At 36.2% G+C, this 12,608-nt stretch overlaps 1 protein-coding gene and 1 long non-coding RNA gene across 2 annotated transcripts; both read right to left on the reverse strand.

Moving 5' to 3' along the window:
* Positions 1–4,774, reverse strand: LOC102080673 (sialic acid-binding Ig-like lectin 11). The gene is made up of 5 exons (XM_025911133.1): positions 4,706–4,774; positions 4,116–4,436; positions 3,735–3,992; positions 2,904–3,161; positions 1–8 (listed from the first exon to the last, which is right to left on the reverse strand). The coding sequence occupies exons 2-5, from the start codon at positions 4,411–4,413 to the stop codon at positions 1–3; spliced, it is 822 nt and encodes a 273-aa protein (XP_025766918.1). The 5' UTR covers positions 4,414–4,436; positions 4,706–4,774.
* A 93-nt stretch (positions 4,775–4,867) lies between these two features.
* On the reverse strand, positions 4,868–6,582 carry LOC106096627 (uncharacterized). Its single transcript, XR_001223021.3, has 3 exons — positions 6,488–6,582; positions 6,157–6,259; positions 4,868–5,119 (listed from the first exon to the last, which is right to left on the reverse strand). It is a non-coding gene; the product is annotated as an uncharacterized LOC106096627 (long non-coding RNA).
* Positions 6,583–12,608: the final 6,026 nt, after the last annotated feature.

Raw genomic sequence — 12,608 nt, forward strand, 5'->3', positions numbered from 1 at the left:
TTAAAAATCTGCAAAATACATCAAGAATAAAGTCAAGAAAAAGATAAACCACTATATTTACTACTACATGTCGCTGGGCAAGCTTTTATAGTAAAGCAGTATAGGTATCTAAAATTTGCTAAACCATAACATTTTTCTAATATTTGTAATCATTAAACTATTGCAGAGCACTATATTCAGAGCTAACATTCTGTAAGATTTGATTTGTTAATATTTGTGAAGTTTACAGTATAGAGAAAATTGTTATTCAAACACAAAATGGAAATCCATCCATCCATCAATCCATCCATTACATCTGATGAGATCAATATTTATCCTTAGCAACTATACAAAAGAATTCCTCAAATATCATCTATTATGTCATTCACAGTGGAGTACACTGGCTCATCTTCCCTTCCCTTCTTTTCTGGTTCACAATGTTTCATCTCCCCCTCCAACATTTTACCTTCCTCTCCATCATCATCTTCTTGTTCTTTTTTTATTACCTTCTTAATTTCAGCGTACTCGGTCTTTGTGCTTTCTCGCGTCCTTGCTGCCTTTCTGCTGCTGTGTGTTTTTAACAGGGAAAAATCAATGCTGGCATATTTCACTTCATTTGTCCCACGGTTTGAGTTCAGGGTCTGGTTGTTTTGTAATGCTTGACCATCATATATCTGTTAGATACAAAGTAAATAGTTTGAGTCATTTGTCAGCTACAGGCACACCAACATTGTGAATACTATCTATGTATCTTGTATATAGTCTTTCATGCTTCAAAGGGTTTGAGTTCTCATTGGGTGGCCTGAAAATTAGCTTTACACAAGAAAGGAACCTTGCATTACTGTAATTCTGGTTTACATTTGTGTATTTGTTTATTTATTTTATTATATGTTTGTTTTATCATGAATATTAAAGATCAAAGTTTTACTGTGACAGAAAGTTGAGATGTGTCAAATTTTAAGTCAAACCATCCTATTTGCATGGTTTCTCTCTCCACCTGTCCCTTACTGCATTGCGCTGGAGTATACCTGAGAATTGCCAGGCTGTGTTAAACACCGCCTAGCAGAATAAAGGTGGCGACACTGCTGGATTACCAGCAGCAATGAGACTTCCACCATATGTATGTGAGATATTTGTGCTGAAACTCATTTGAACTATTTCAAGAGTTATATCAAAAAAGACGAATTAACATAAATACCAGGGGATCATCTGGACATGTCAGCATCACAAAAGTGTCATTCAAATGTCCGGAACTCGTCATTTCAGTCCTGTAGAAAAGGGCATATTTACAGAAACGATGTTGAAATGAATGTTAAATTGCATCTACAGAGAAACGTTAATAATAACTACAAAAATAATTCTGTACCTGTAGCACTTTTTGGCCAAAAAGCAAACACCCGAGGAAAGAACTGCACCAATCAAAAATGCAATGATAATTTCCAGAAATCGCCACCTAAAACCCGATGATGGCTCTGCAATTGAAGGAAACAACATGAAAAACCTGGTTAACTCACATATGGCATTGAATTATATATAGTACACCTAATGGCTATGTATAGGAATTTCTTTTATTTATGTATCATTCACATTATTTTATTGTATAATGCCTTGGTGCAACTGAATTTTAACATGTCTCACATTCATACAGTAAGACAAATGGTGGGGGTCTAGTTAGGAAGTTGGGGGAAGCAGACAACTCCACAGGAAGAATCTTTTGTCTCTTCGAGGACTCTCGGAGGTAGCAAGGGAGTGTGAACCTTAAGGTGTGAAACAGCTGTGTACTGCCTTTTGTTCCTGAAGAAGGTATTTAACTGGGAGCCATGCTAGGCTCAGAGAGACTCTGCTGACCGTCTGCCCCGCGGTCATGCAGGCTCTCCACCAACTTGTCTGGTTGTCTGTTCTTTGTGTTTTGATTAAAGAATGTTAGCTACCACTCACCGCTCGTCTGCAGGCTTTTTTTTAATGGAAAACTTCCACAACAGGCTATCTAATGATTGTCTTAATTACATAGGTCATAGATTACATGGGTCAAAAAATGGTAGTAAAAATGTCAAGTGGTTAAAAGTGTTACAGAAAGGGTTTTAATTTAAAAAATTAAACACACACAACAACAACCAAACAAAACTTACCATCTTTTTTGGACAAGTTGTTATTGATTAGCAGGTTCTCTCTTTCTTCTCCATTTCCATTGTTGCTGACACATTCAACAGTGCTGTTGCCATGGTTTTTTACAGTTACACTGACAGTGCTGTTGACTGTGTGATTTAATACAGTGGTAATGACAGAGTACTCAGTGTGGTGACTCAACAGAGGCCATTTGATGGTAGGTAAAGGAAAGCCTTCACTGATGCACACACAGGTCAAACCCTCAGACTGAAGCACACATCCTGAGCCATTCTGTATCTTTGTATGCCCTGTAAACATGTAACCAGAATCATAAAACAGGGGACGCTGCAAGCTATAATGTTAATATGAATTTCAGGTTAAAATGCCATCTACTTACAAGTCACAGTTACATCAACATATGAAGCCAGAGTTGTGTCCAGATGTTTTACTGTACAGATGTACTGCCCTGAATGTTCTGATGTCACATTATGGACGACAAGTGTAGCTGATCCAGTGTCATTGTGCAGCTTTGTGTTAGAACTAAGTTTAGACCACACAATCAGAGATGGAGGGAAACTTTCAACACTGCAGGTCAGATTCAGAACATCTCCCTTCTTAACAGTTGTATTTCCAATGATCTGAGCAGCCCTGTTATCTGTGGAGGATATTTCAGTGGTTTATTTAAGGAGTTCGGAAACAACACTGGCATGTAATCATTCTTCACAGCTTCAACTGCAAAATTAACCTGGAAGATAATAAGGCTGTCGATGACATCACTGGTAATGTTAACCAGTAATGTGACAATGTGTGGTACTTACATATTACTGTTATGGTGATGTTATTCTTTAGGGTATTAATCATATATTTAACTTTACAGATGTACTGCCCTGAATGTTCTGATGTCACATTATGGACGACAAGTGTAGCTGATCCAGTGTCATTGTGAAGGTTTGTGTAAGAACCGAGTTTAGACCACTCAATCACAGATGGAGGAAAGCTTTCAGCCCTGCAGGTCAGATTCAGAACATCTCCCTCCTTAACAGTTGTATTCCCGATGATCTGAGCAGCCCTGTTATCTGTAAAATAGATTTCAGTGATTTCAGTGGTATATTTAAGGAGTGCAAGTTACACTGACATGTAATCATTCAACACAAAAAAATGAAGGATAAGAATGATAACAACGCGTGTTTAATTAATGCAAAGTGTAAAATGCCACAAATGTCATTAAAATGCTAATTACAATTTGGTCACCGTAAAACATCATAATTGGTTTCAAAAGGCTCCTTATACATTTCCTCTTACTTCCCCTGTATATTGCAGTCTACAGTGTTTCTCTTTCTGAATAAAGTTTTACTCTACATCAATAAATAAAAGATATACATTTGTACATCTTATTCAACTCAAAATTATTTTAAGTGACATTTTTGACTTTTCTTTAAAAAATACAAGTAGTCAATGGTATCAGTGTCTAAACACCTCAAAGCCAATACACACAGATGTTGATGATATCACATATTTAACAAGGTGCGGCTGTAAGAGTTATTCAAAAGAATTACACTAATCTAAATTCACCATTTCAGGTACCAGATGAAACAAAAAAGGCCACTGCTAAAAATGTTCTGCTTAAAAGCACAAAGTTGTGTACTTACATATCACTGTGATATTGATATCCTTCTTCAGGGAATTGTTCATATATGTAACTGTACAGATGTACTGTCCAGAATGTTCTGGTTTCACATTCTCAATGACAAGCCTGGCTGATCCAGAATAACTGTGCAGGTTTGTGTCAGAACCAAATTTAGACCACCCAATCACAGATGGAGGGAAACTTTCAACACTGCAGGTCAGATTCAGAACATCTCCCTCCTTAACAGTTGTAACACCACTGATTGTAATTTCTTTCTTATCTGTGAGATAAAAATATACATTTTACAATAATGTTATTTCCTTTTCAGACTCTACTGATCATCCAATAGATTTAAAATAAATAAATAGATATAAACAATAACAATAGGTTACGAAGTACCCACGGTTCACATTTACAGTCAAAGTCTCCTCTGTAGTTTTTCCACATGTGAAGTTGATCTTGCAAGTGATATTGGTTTTGTGGTGTTCAGGTGAAGCGTTAAAGGTCAAAGTTGAGATGTGTCTCCATGTTACATCAGTCAGATTCTCAGTCTTGAAAGCAGTGCTGTTTCCTGTAATGTAAGATTCAGTCCCTCCTGCTCCTCTCCATGTCCAGGTGATTTCACGAACAGATCCAGAGCAGAGACCAGGAGCAGTGCAGGTCAGTGTGGCCTGCTGTCCCTCTGTCAGTGTGGGAATCATTACTGTGGGCTTCAGATTAAGACCTAATGGAAATAAATTGCATTTATAGAAACACATCAACTATCTGAAGTTCATCTAGTACATCAATCTGTTTTTTCAAATAAGATATTTCATGAAAATGGTTAATGGCAATCACAAGTTTTAACAGGAACTGCTGCAGTTCCTACCAGCTACCATAGAGGTCAATAATTCCCCAAAATAATGAATACTTCATTAAGGCCTTAAAAATACTAAATATGTTATTGTACATGAACAAATATCTTGTTTTTGTCCTTGAAATAGCTTTTTTCACCTTTAACAGAGACATTTACTCTTGGAATGAATCCGAATCCATCTTGTTTTCCATCCCGTACACCAGTAACTCTGAGCTGATATGATCCAGAATCAGACTCTTTCAGATCATTAATGATGATGCTGCAGTTCTTTTGACTCACATCAGGCTTCAAACGTGACACTCGTCCTTCAAACCCAGACTGAGCTTTTTTGTCTGTGTTTTTGTTGCTGTGAAATATTATGTCAGCATCACTGCAAAATTTTTGAGATGCTTCACATTTGTACCAAATTGTCTGTTTGGGTGTAAACTCATCAGCAGTAGTGAAAGAACACGGGATCACAACACAGAGTCCAGCTTCTGCTGTTAGTTCTCGCTCACTCAGAGTAACACAGTATCCTCTATCACAGTGTTGTTGTCCCCAGGCTGAGACACCTGTTAATGCAAAGGGAAAGATGAATATAGTGATAAAGAATTTTTAGTTTACAACAATAAACATAATATCTAACTAAAGATACCACAGTAACTTTTATGTTTTCACAATCTTCTTGTTTGTGCTATAGCCTACACAGTTACTATGGTTTTTACATTTCATAGGCTATTATATCCAGGCTGATAGGTTCGTAGCTTGAACTCATTCGCTGGAACGTTGAAGGCAATGCAATTACACTGCAAAGCAAGACACGAGTAGGCAACATTCTTTATGTTTCACGTGCACGGGAGAGAACTGGACAGGCGCCGTTCCTTCGCTTGACCCCAGTTGCTCTCGTCCGCTCCCCTGTAACACTGCTCTTTTATTGTGGTTTCATGAATATGCATAGGTTCATTAACATATGACATCTTACATAGGTATACATGTGAACAAAGAATACCGTGTGTGTGTGTGTGTGTGTGTGTGTGTGTGTGTGTGTGTGAAATGTGACTCCCCAAAGCTGGTGCCAGGAGTCTAGCGGTCCATCTAAACAAAAGGCTCTTAGACTCGAACAGATATACGTCTGTTTGCTATACCATATATCAGCAAGAGAAGATACGACCTCTCCTAGGAGATGTGTGATCTATACCAGAACACTCTGAGGAGGAGTGAACGCACTCCCCTCTTCATGCTACACAGAGTTGTTACAGACCTCCTAGGATGAGACATTCTTTCAATCTACAAATGATTATATACTTCTAAGCATATATGAGTAAATATTTCTAAGCATAAATGGCAATAAACAATACAAATCTAACACAGGCAATAATATATTCCTTGATGTTGATTAACAATATCTCAGGACATGTTTAACAAAAGATTAAATTAAAATGGCACACAAGCCAAAAGATGATAGCAAAGGCACAAATTTACGATGAACTGTGGGTAATAATAAATTCTTATTATTTGGACAAATTTCAGAAAAAGAGTGTTACATACAAATATAAAAAAATTTCAAATACAAATATAGCAGAATTACAGTAAATGAGAAGATACAAACCTGTGTCAGCAATGCTGCCTTTTACAGAGACAAACAGAGCCGACCAGATGAGAACAAACATGTTCGATGCTCGAGACGTTCAGTCTCTCCCTCCACAGGATAACTTATCCAGCAGATGAAGCAAAAAGAAATCAAAACAAAAAATAAAATAAAGAAAAAGCCAACAGTTCACATCACACAGCTCAATAAAAGATGTATAATATATATAATAGAATATAAATGTATATTAAATGCCAAATAAGAGGACAGTATTAGGTCACTCATAGTATTTTATTAATTACATTTATTCTTTTAAAAAGATTTTTTGAACCACATTAAATTTTATTTTTACCTGTTTTGCTTTGTTCTTCAAAACTTCTCTTCTCACTGATGACTGCTGACTCTCTAAACTGAAGTTTTTCATCCACATCTCTCTTTTCTTTTTCTTCCTCCTTGCAAAATGATTTCAGGAAGTTTCTCAGTAAACCACTCAACTTTACAGACTGACATTCAAGTTCCTCTGTATGCTATATATAATTATACAATTGTTTATTAAATAATTTATGTTATCTTATTTTAACATTCCAATAATGATGCTGCAACAAGTTTTATATATTCATATCAGAATCAGAATCAGGATCAGAAGACTTTATTTATCTCCAAGGGGCAATTAACAAACAACCGAGCAGCATACGTGGAAGATAAGGACAATAAGAACAGGCAATAGGAGTGAAATAATAAATACACAGAATATACAGTATATACAGTTTTAAAATTACACAGTTTTAAATTTAAAGTGACTGAAGGTGAATAAATAACCGCAAGTGACTAAAAGTGAATAAAGTGTCAGTCATGTAAGAAGAGTGTAGTTTATGTTTCTGGTGTGGGAAAGGGCAGGGCAGGGGGGAGGCAGTGGAGGTGGAACGGAGACTGGAAAGAGACTTGTTGACCCAAACTTTCTGAGTCCTGTTGGTCAAAAAGTCCAATATCCACAGGGTTAACTGATCATCCAGGTGAAATCGGGTGGAAAGTTTAGTGGCCAGGACATGAGGCTGCAGAGTGTTAAACACTGATGAGAAATCAGCAAAAAGAAGTCTGGCGAAGGAGTCAGGGAGCTCCAGATATTTGCGGATGGAGTCCAAGATGAAGATTTTGGCAGCATTTACATTACTTCAACATCATACCACCGATATAACATCATTTTATTGCTATATAAGTGCTTTCTTATGTACTCAGTTAAAAAAAAGTTCCTTGAGACAGAATGAGTGCATTAAAGAACTTAAGAATCTAAGATAAATTTCCCCTCTCTCATTCCCCTTATTTCTGCGTATTTAGTCATATTTCATGCCCAAATATGCAGAAGTGTTTGCTGCCTCTCTGCAAACACTTCTGCATATTTAAGCTTCTTATGTATCCATTTATATTTTGCACCATCTCTGCTGCTCTTAGTATTGCTATGTAACTCATTTTAACATTGTTATAGGAATGCACTGCTCTGCACTTGTATTTGTGAAAATTATTTTTAACCATTTAAAATAAGATCAGTGTAGCAGTTTGTTGTATGTGTGAGTCTACATAGCTGGACCCAGAGGATTGTGATAACCAACATTATATATGTCATAAAAAAATCAGTCTTTTTCTTCAACCACACCATTGTTTTTCTTGTGACATTACCAATACGTTTGATGTGTCACATGGCCCTCTTCCTATTGAAAAAACAAAAGTTGTATCCAAGATGGCCGACTTCTAAATGGCCACCATGGTCACCACCCATCTTGAGGAGTTTGCCCCCTCACATATACTAATGTGCCACAAACAGGACTTTAATATCACCAACCATTCCCATTTTATTATGGTGTATCCATATAAATGGCCCACCCTGTACATGAAATAAATGCTCCGGATAGTTTTTGTTATTAATTAAATAATAATTTAGTATTTCATTTGATTTATTGCAACTGTAATTGTATTTAAATAACATATAAGTAAACCATTAAGTTATATTTTATATATTAGTGTGTGAATGTGTGTGTGAATGGGTGGATGACTGAATGTGTAAAGCTCTTTGGGGTCCTCAGGAACTATTAAAAAGCGCTATACAAATACAGGCCATTTACCATTTACCATATTTAAACCATTTGGTAGAAATCAATCAAGGTCTATTGAAAAAAAAAGATTGTGGTTATTATTCACCCAAGTCAACAAGAAATGCAAACAAACAAAAAAATACATCTCTAAAGTCTCATCAGGATTTCAGGAGCTCTTTTTTTCTGGAGAACAGGTCATTTTTACAGAATGTGTTTAAAAATATATATTAAAATGTGTCTATGGAGAACACCTGATAATTATTAGTAAAGTTAATGCTGCACCTATAGCAATTTCTGACCAATGATGACTTTCAGGAATTCCAGCCTAAAACTAGATGGTTGCTCTGCACTTGAGGGAAATAAAATGGAAAGGAAAAAGAAAAAAGTTAATGTCCATAGTTTCTGAATTATAAGTACTACATGCAATGGCACGAGTTGTGTTAAAAGTACAGTACTAAAAATCTGAAAATGTTGAAGTGGAAAGTATTTAGATGAGAAGTACATACCATCTTTTTTATGGACGAGGAGGTTCTCTCTCTTTCTTTTTGTCAAATAATAAGATATATAATGAAAATGGTAAACAGCAAACACAAGTTTTATCAGAAACTGCTGCAGTTCCTACCAGCTACCTTAGCAGTCAACAATCCCCTTATAGAATGAATACTCCATTAAGACCATAAAAATACTAAATATGTTATTGTACATGACTGAATATCTTTTTTTCTACATGATTGTCCTTGGAATAGATTTTCATACCTTTGACAGAGACATATACACACAGTCCAGCCTCTGCTGTTAGTTCTCGCTCACTGAGAGTAACACAGTACCTCTGTCTCTACAGAGTTGTTGTCCCCAGGCTGATGCATCTGTTAATGCAAAGGGAAAGATAAATATAGTGAGAAAAACTATTTCATTTTCAACAATAAGCATGATATCTAATTAAAGATATTAGAGTAACTTTTATGTTTTACACAAGCTGCTTGTTTGTGCTGTAGTCTACACAACTACTGTGGTTATATCCAGGCTATGAAATATTCCTGGATAATGATTAACAATATAACAAAAGATTAATTTAAAATGGCACACAAGCCAACTGATGATACTGAAGACACACATTTATGATGAATTCCTCTATCTCACATGCAAATATTAAAATAAATACAAATAAAAATATAGCAGAATTACAGTAAAGGAGAAGATACAAACCTGTGTCAGGAATGCTGCCTTTTACAGAGACAAACAGAGCCGACCAGATGAGAACAAACATGTTCGATGCTCGAGACGTTCAGTCTCTCCCTCCACAGCATAACTTATCCAGCAGATGAAGCAAACATGCAGAAATCAAAACAAAAAGTCAACAGTTCACATCACACAGCTCAATAAAAGCTAATAAAACCAATATACCAATACTCTAACAGTTGTTTTTCTAGTAAAGACCTTTGTGACATCTGTTTCTAAATTATTATTTAATGAATAATACATTGCAATAATAAGCATTTATAATAATCAATAATTGTATATTAAGTGCCAAATAAGAGTACAGCATTGGGTCATTCATAATATTTAATTAATAATTACTGGTCTTATTCACCATCACTGTTACAGATGTGAAGTCTTTATATTTATTCTTTTAAAAAGATATTTTTAAGCACATTTAACACATTTTTCCGTGTTTTACTTTATTCTTCAAACTTGTCTTCTCATTGATGTCTGCTCACTCTCTAAACTGAAGTTTTTCATTCTCGCCTCGTCTCTCTTTTCTTTGTCTTCCTCCTTCTTGCAACAAGATTTCAGGAAGTTTCTCAGTAAACCACTCAACTTTACAGACTGACATTCAAGTTCCTCTGTATGCTATATATAATTACCCTTTTAAAACATACTGTTATCTTGAGATTTTGATATTCAAGTAATGGTGCCCCAATAAGTTTTATGTATTCATATAGCATCAAATCATCATCATTCACCTCATGGCCCTTTCAACTAACACTTCCTCTTTCTTAAGTACCTCTAAAATCATTATATCTTTATGTTTCTTATGTAGTCAGTGTAAAAAAAAAAGTTCCTTGAGACAGATTGAATGCTTTAAAGAGCAAGAGCTCTTTAAAGCTTCATTTGTATCCATTTATATTGTGCAGCATTTCTGCTTTTCTTAGTAATTGCTATGTAATCGTATTTTAACATTGCTATATTAATGCATTGGTGGGTACTTTGTATTTGTGAAAATTATTTTTAACCATTTAAACAAAGATCAGTGTAACAGTTTGTTGTGTGTGTGTCAGGTGACTCTGTGGTTAGGTTTTGTTTATTCTTTGTTTTGATTCTTTGTTATGGTTTTGGCTTTTGTATTTCATATTTCTTAGGTATTATTTAGCACCTTTTACAAGTTGTACTGGGTTATGGTATTGTGATAACCGTTAAGTGAGCTGTGTATTTGTGTTTATCAGCCACTTAAATTTGGGTACAAAAAAATGAGAATATTTGTGTTTGGTCGGTTATTTCTTTGTTGTAACAATCCTTTTTGGCAGGAAATTTTATATAGTCAGAAAGCCTGTTTTGTTTTGTTCCCCACACATTTGTAGGCTGAGCAGCAGAGTTGAGTGTATAGATTGTATCTATGAAAAACTTGACAAATCTTCTCCACCAAGGCCAAACAACTTATTCTGACTCAAAAAGCATATCAGCACAGAAACCTCTGACCAGCTGGGAAGTTATTTCATGGGTGATGATATATGTGTCATGGTTCTGGATCCTTTTGACCCAGCTTTTTGAGTTTTAGTGATATTTTGTACAATGGTTTAGTAGTTTAAAGTTAATCGGTTTTGAGTTTCTTCTATTCCCTGTTTAGATTCTTGTTTATTAGGTTCGCTTGTGTCTCTGTCCTCTGCTTCCCTCTCAGTGTTTCCGTGTTGATGCGTGTTTGTGTGGGCATCCTTGTGTCTTGTTATAGAGTGTCTCTGCTTTCAACTAACACTTCCTCTTTCTTAAGTACCTCTAATGTACTTCCTCTGTCTTTGTGGTCAGTTTCAAGTAGTTTTCTCACATTGCTCAACTGCTGTTCAGAAGCATATACTTCAAAAATGTAAATGTAAATATTTTATACCAGCTCTTTCAGGAACACTTATTAATACATCTTATATGTATATGGAGGAGGCTGCACCAAATATACTGATCAATCTGCTTTAGTGTCCCCTGAGATAAAAGGGAGCTGATAAAGTATATAAATACCATTGATTAATTTACTTAGGCATGGTTCACACACACGCTGTACCCAGACTCAGCAGAAGAGACTCCACAGTGGTCAACACAGCGTAGGAGATCGACTGCCCCCTCCCCTCCTTCACATCTATACATCCCACTGCCTCAGAGCTGAGGAGATCACAAGAGACTCCACCCATCCTGCAGCCCACCTGTTGTACTTGCTGCCCTCAGGTAGACATGACAGGTGCATCCAAACCACGACTACTCATGAACTGTTCCTTTCCATACGCGACCACACTACAGAACACACACACGCACCCTACCCCAACACGTCAGCACCTCTCACACACATACAACGCATAGACACAACACACACACACACACACTCAGTATAAACCTTGAATAGTTGGTATTTTTAGATTTGTTTTTATGGTTAGCTTTTTTATTTAATTGTTTATTCCTATTTATTCTGCTACCAGGAAGTTGCTTCTAATTTAGCTGAACATCTGATGCCTTCTCGCTTCTGAATCATCTTCTGCTTCTCTGTCGTGTGTTGTCCCACAGGGCTCAATTTTAGGGCCACTGCTGTTTTTATTATATTTATTGCCCCTGGGTTCCATCCTTAGAAGGCATGGGATCACTTTTCATTGTTATGCCAATGACTGCCAAATTTATTTGTGACTAAAGCAGAAGGATGTCATCACCATAAAACCTCTAGATGACATTAAAGCATGGTTGGCTTTAAACCTTTTCAATTTTAATGAAACAAAAACAGAGGTGTTAGTGTTTGGACTCAGTGGTCCCTGTGAGGCCTCCTTTATTGATATGGGACCCTTGGAAGTTTATTTTAAACCTGTTATTACTGACCTTGGTTTTAAATTGGACAGCCAAATTAGATCAGTGATGAAGTCCAGTTTTTATCATTTAAGGCGACTGGCAAGAGTGAAATCTTTTCTTTCTGGGCAGCACCTCGAAATAGTGATCCATGCTTTTATTTCTTCCCATCTGGACTTCTGTAACTTTATGTGGGGGTCATTCAGTTGCTGCTCTCACAATTTCAGCTGGTTCAAAATACCGCAGCACGACTGCTAACAGGAACTTGTAAAAGAGAGCATAAAACCTCTGTGCTGGCCTGTTTGGTTGTTTGAAAGTGTTTTATAAATAAAGGTGATGGTGATGGTGATGATG

Source organism: Oreochromis niloticus, linkage group LG11, assembly GCF_001858045.2.
Source record: "Oreochromis niloticus isolate F11D_XX linkage group LG11, O_niloticus_UMD_NMBU, whole genome shotgun sequence".
Lineage (NCBI taxonomy): Eukaryota > Metazoa > Chordata > Actinopteri > Cichliformes > Cichlidae > Oreochromis > Oreochromis niloticus.

Coding starts and splice junctions, on each gene's coding strand:
- LOC102080673 (XM_025911133.1), bottom strand. CDS start 4,413: ATGATTCCCACACTGACAGAGGGACAGCAGGCCACACTGACCTGCACT. Junction 3,993..4,115: donor TTTGACTGTAAATGTGAACC/GTGGGTACTTCG, acceptor TTTATCTCACAG/ATAAGAAAGAAATTACAATC. Junction 3,162..3,734: donor TATCAATATCACAGTGATAT/GTAAGTACACAA, acceptor TCTATTTTACAG/ATAACAGGGCTGCTCAGATC.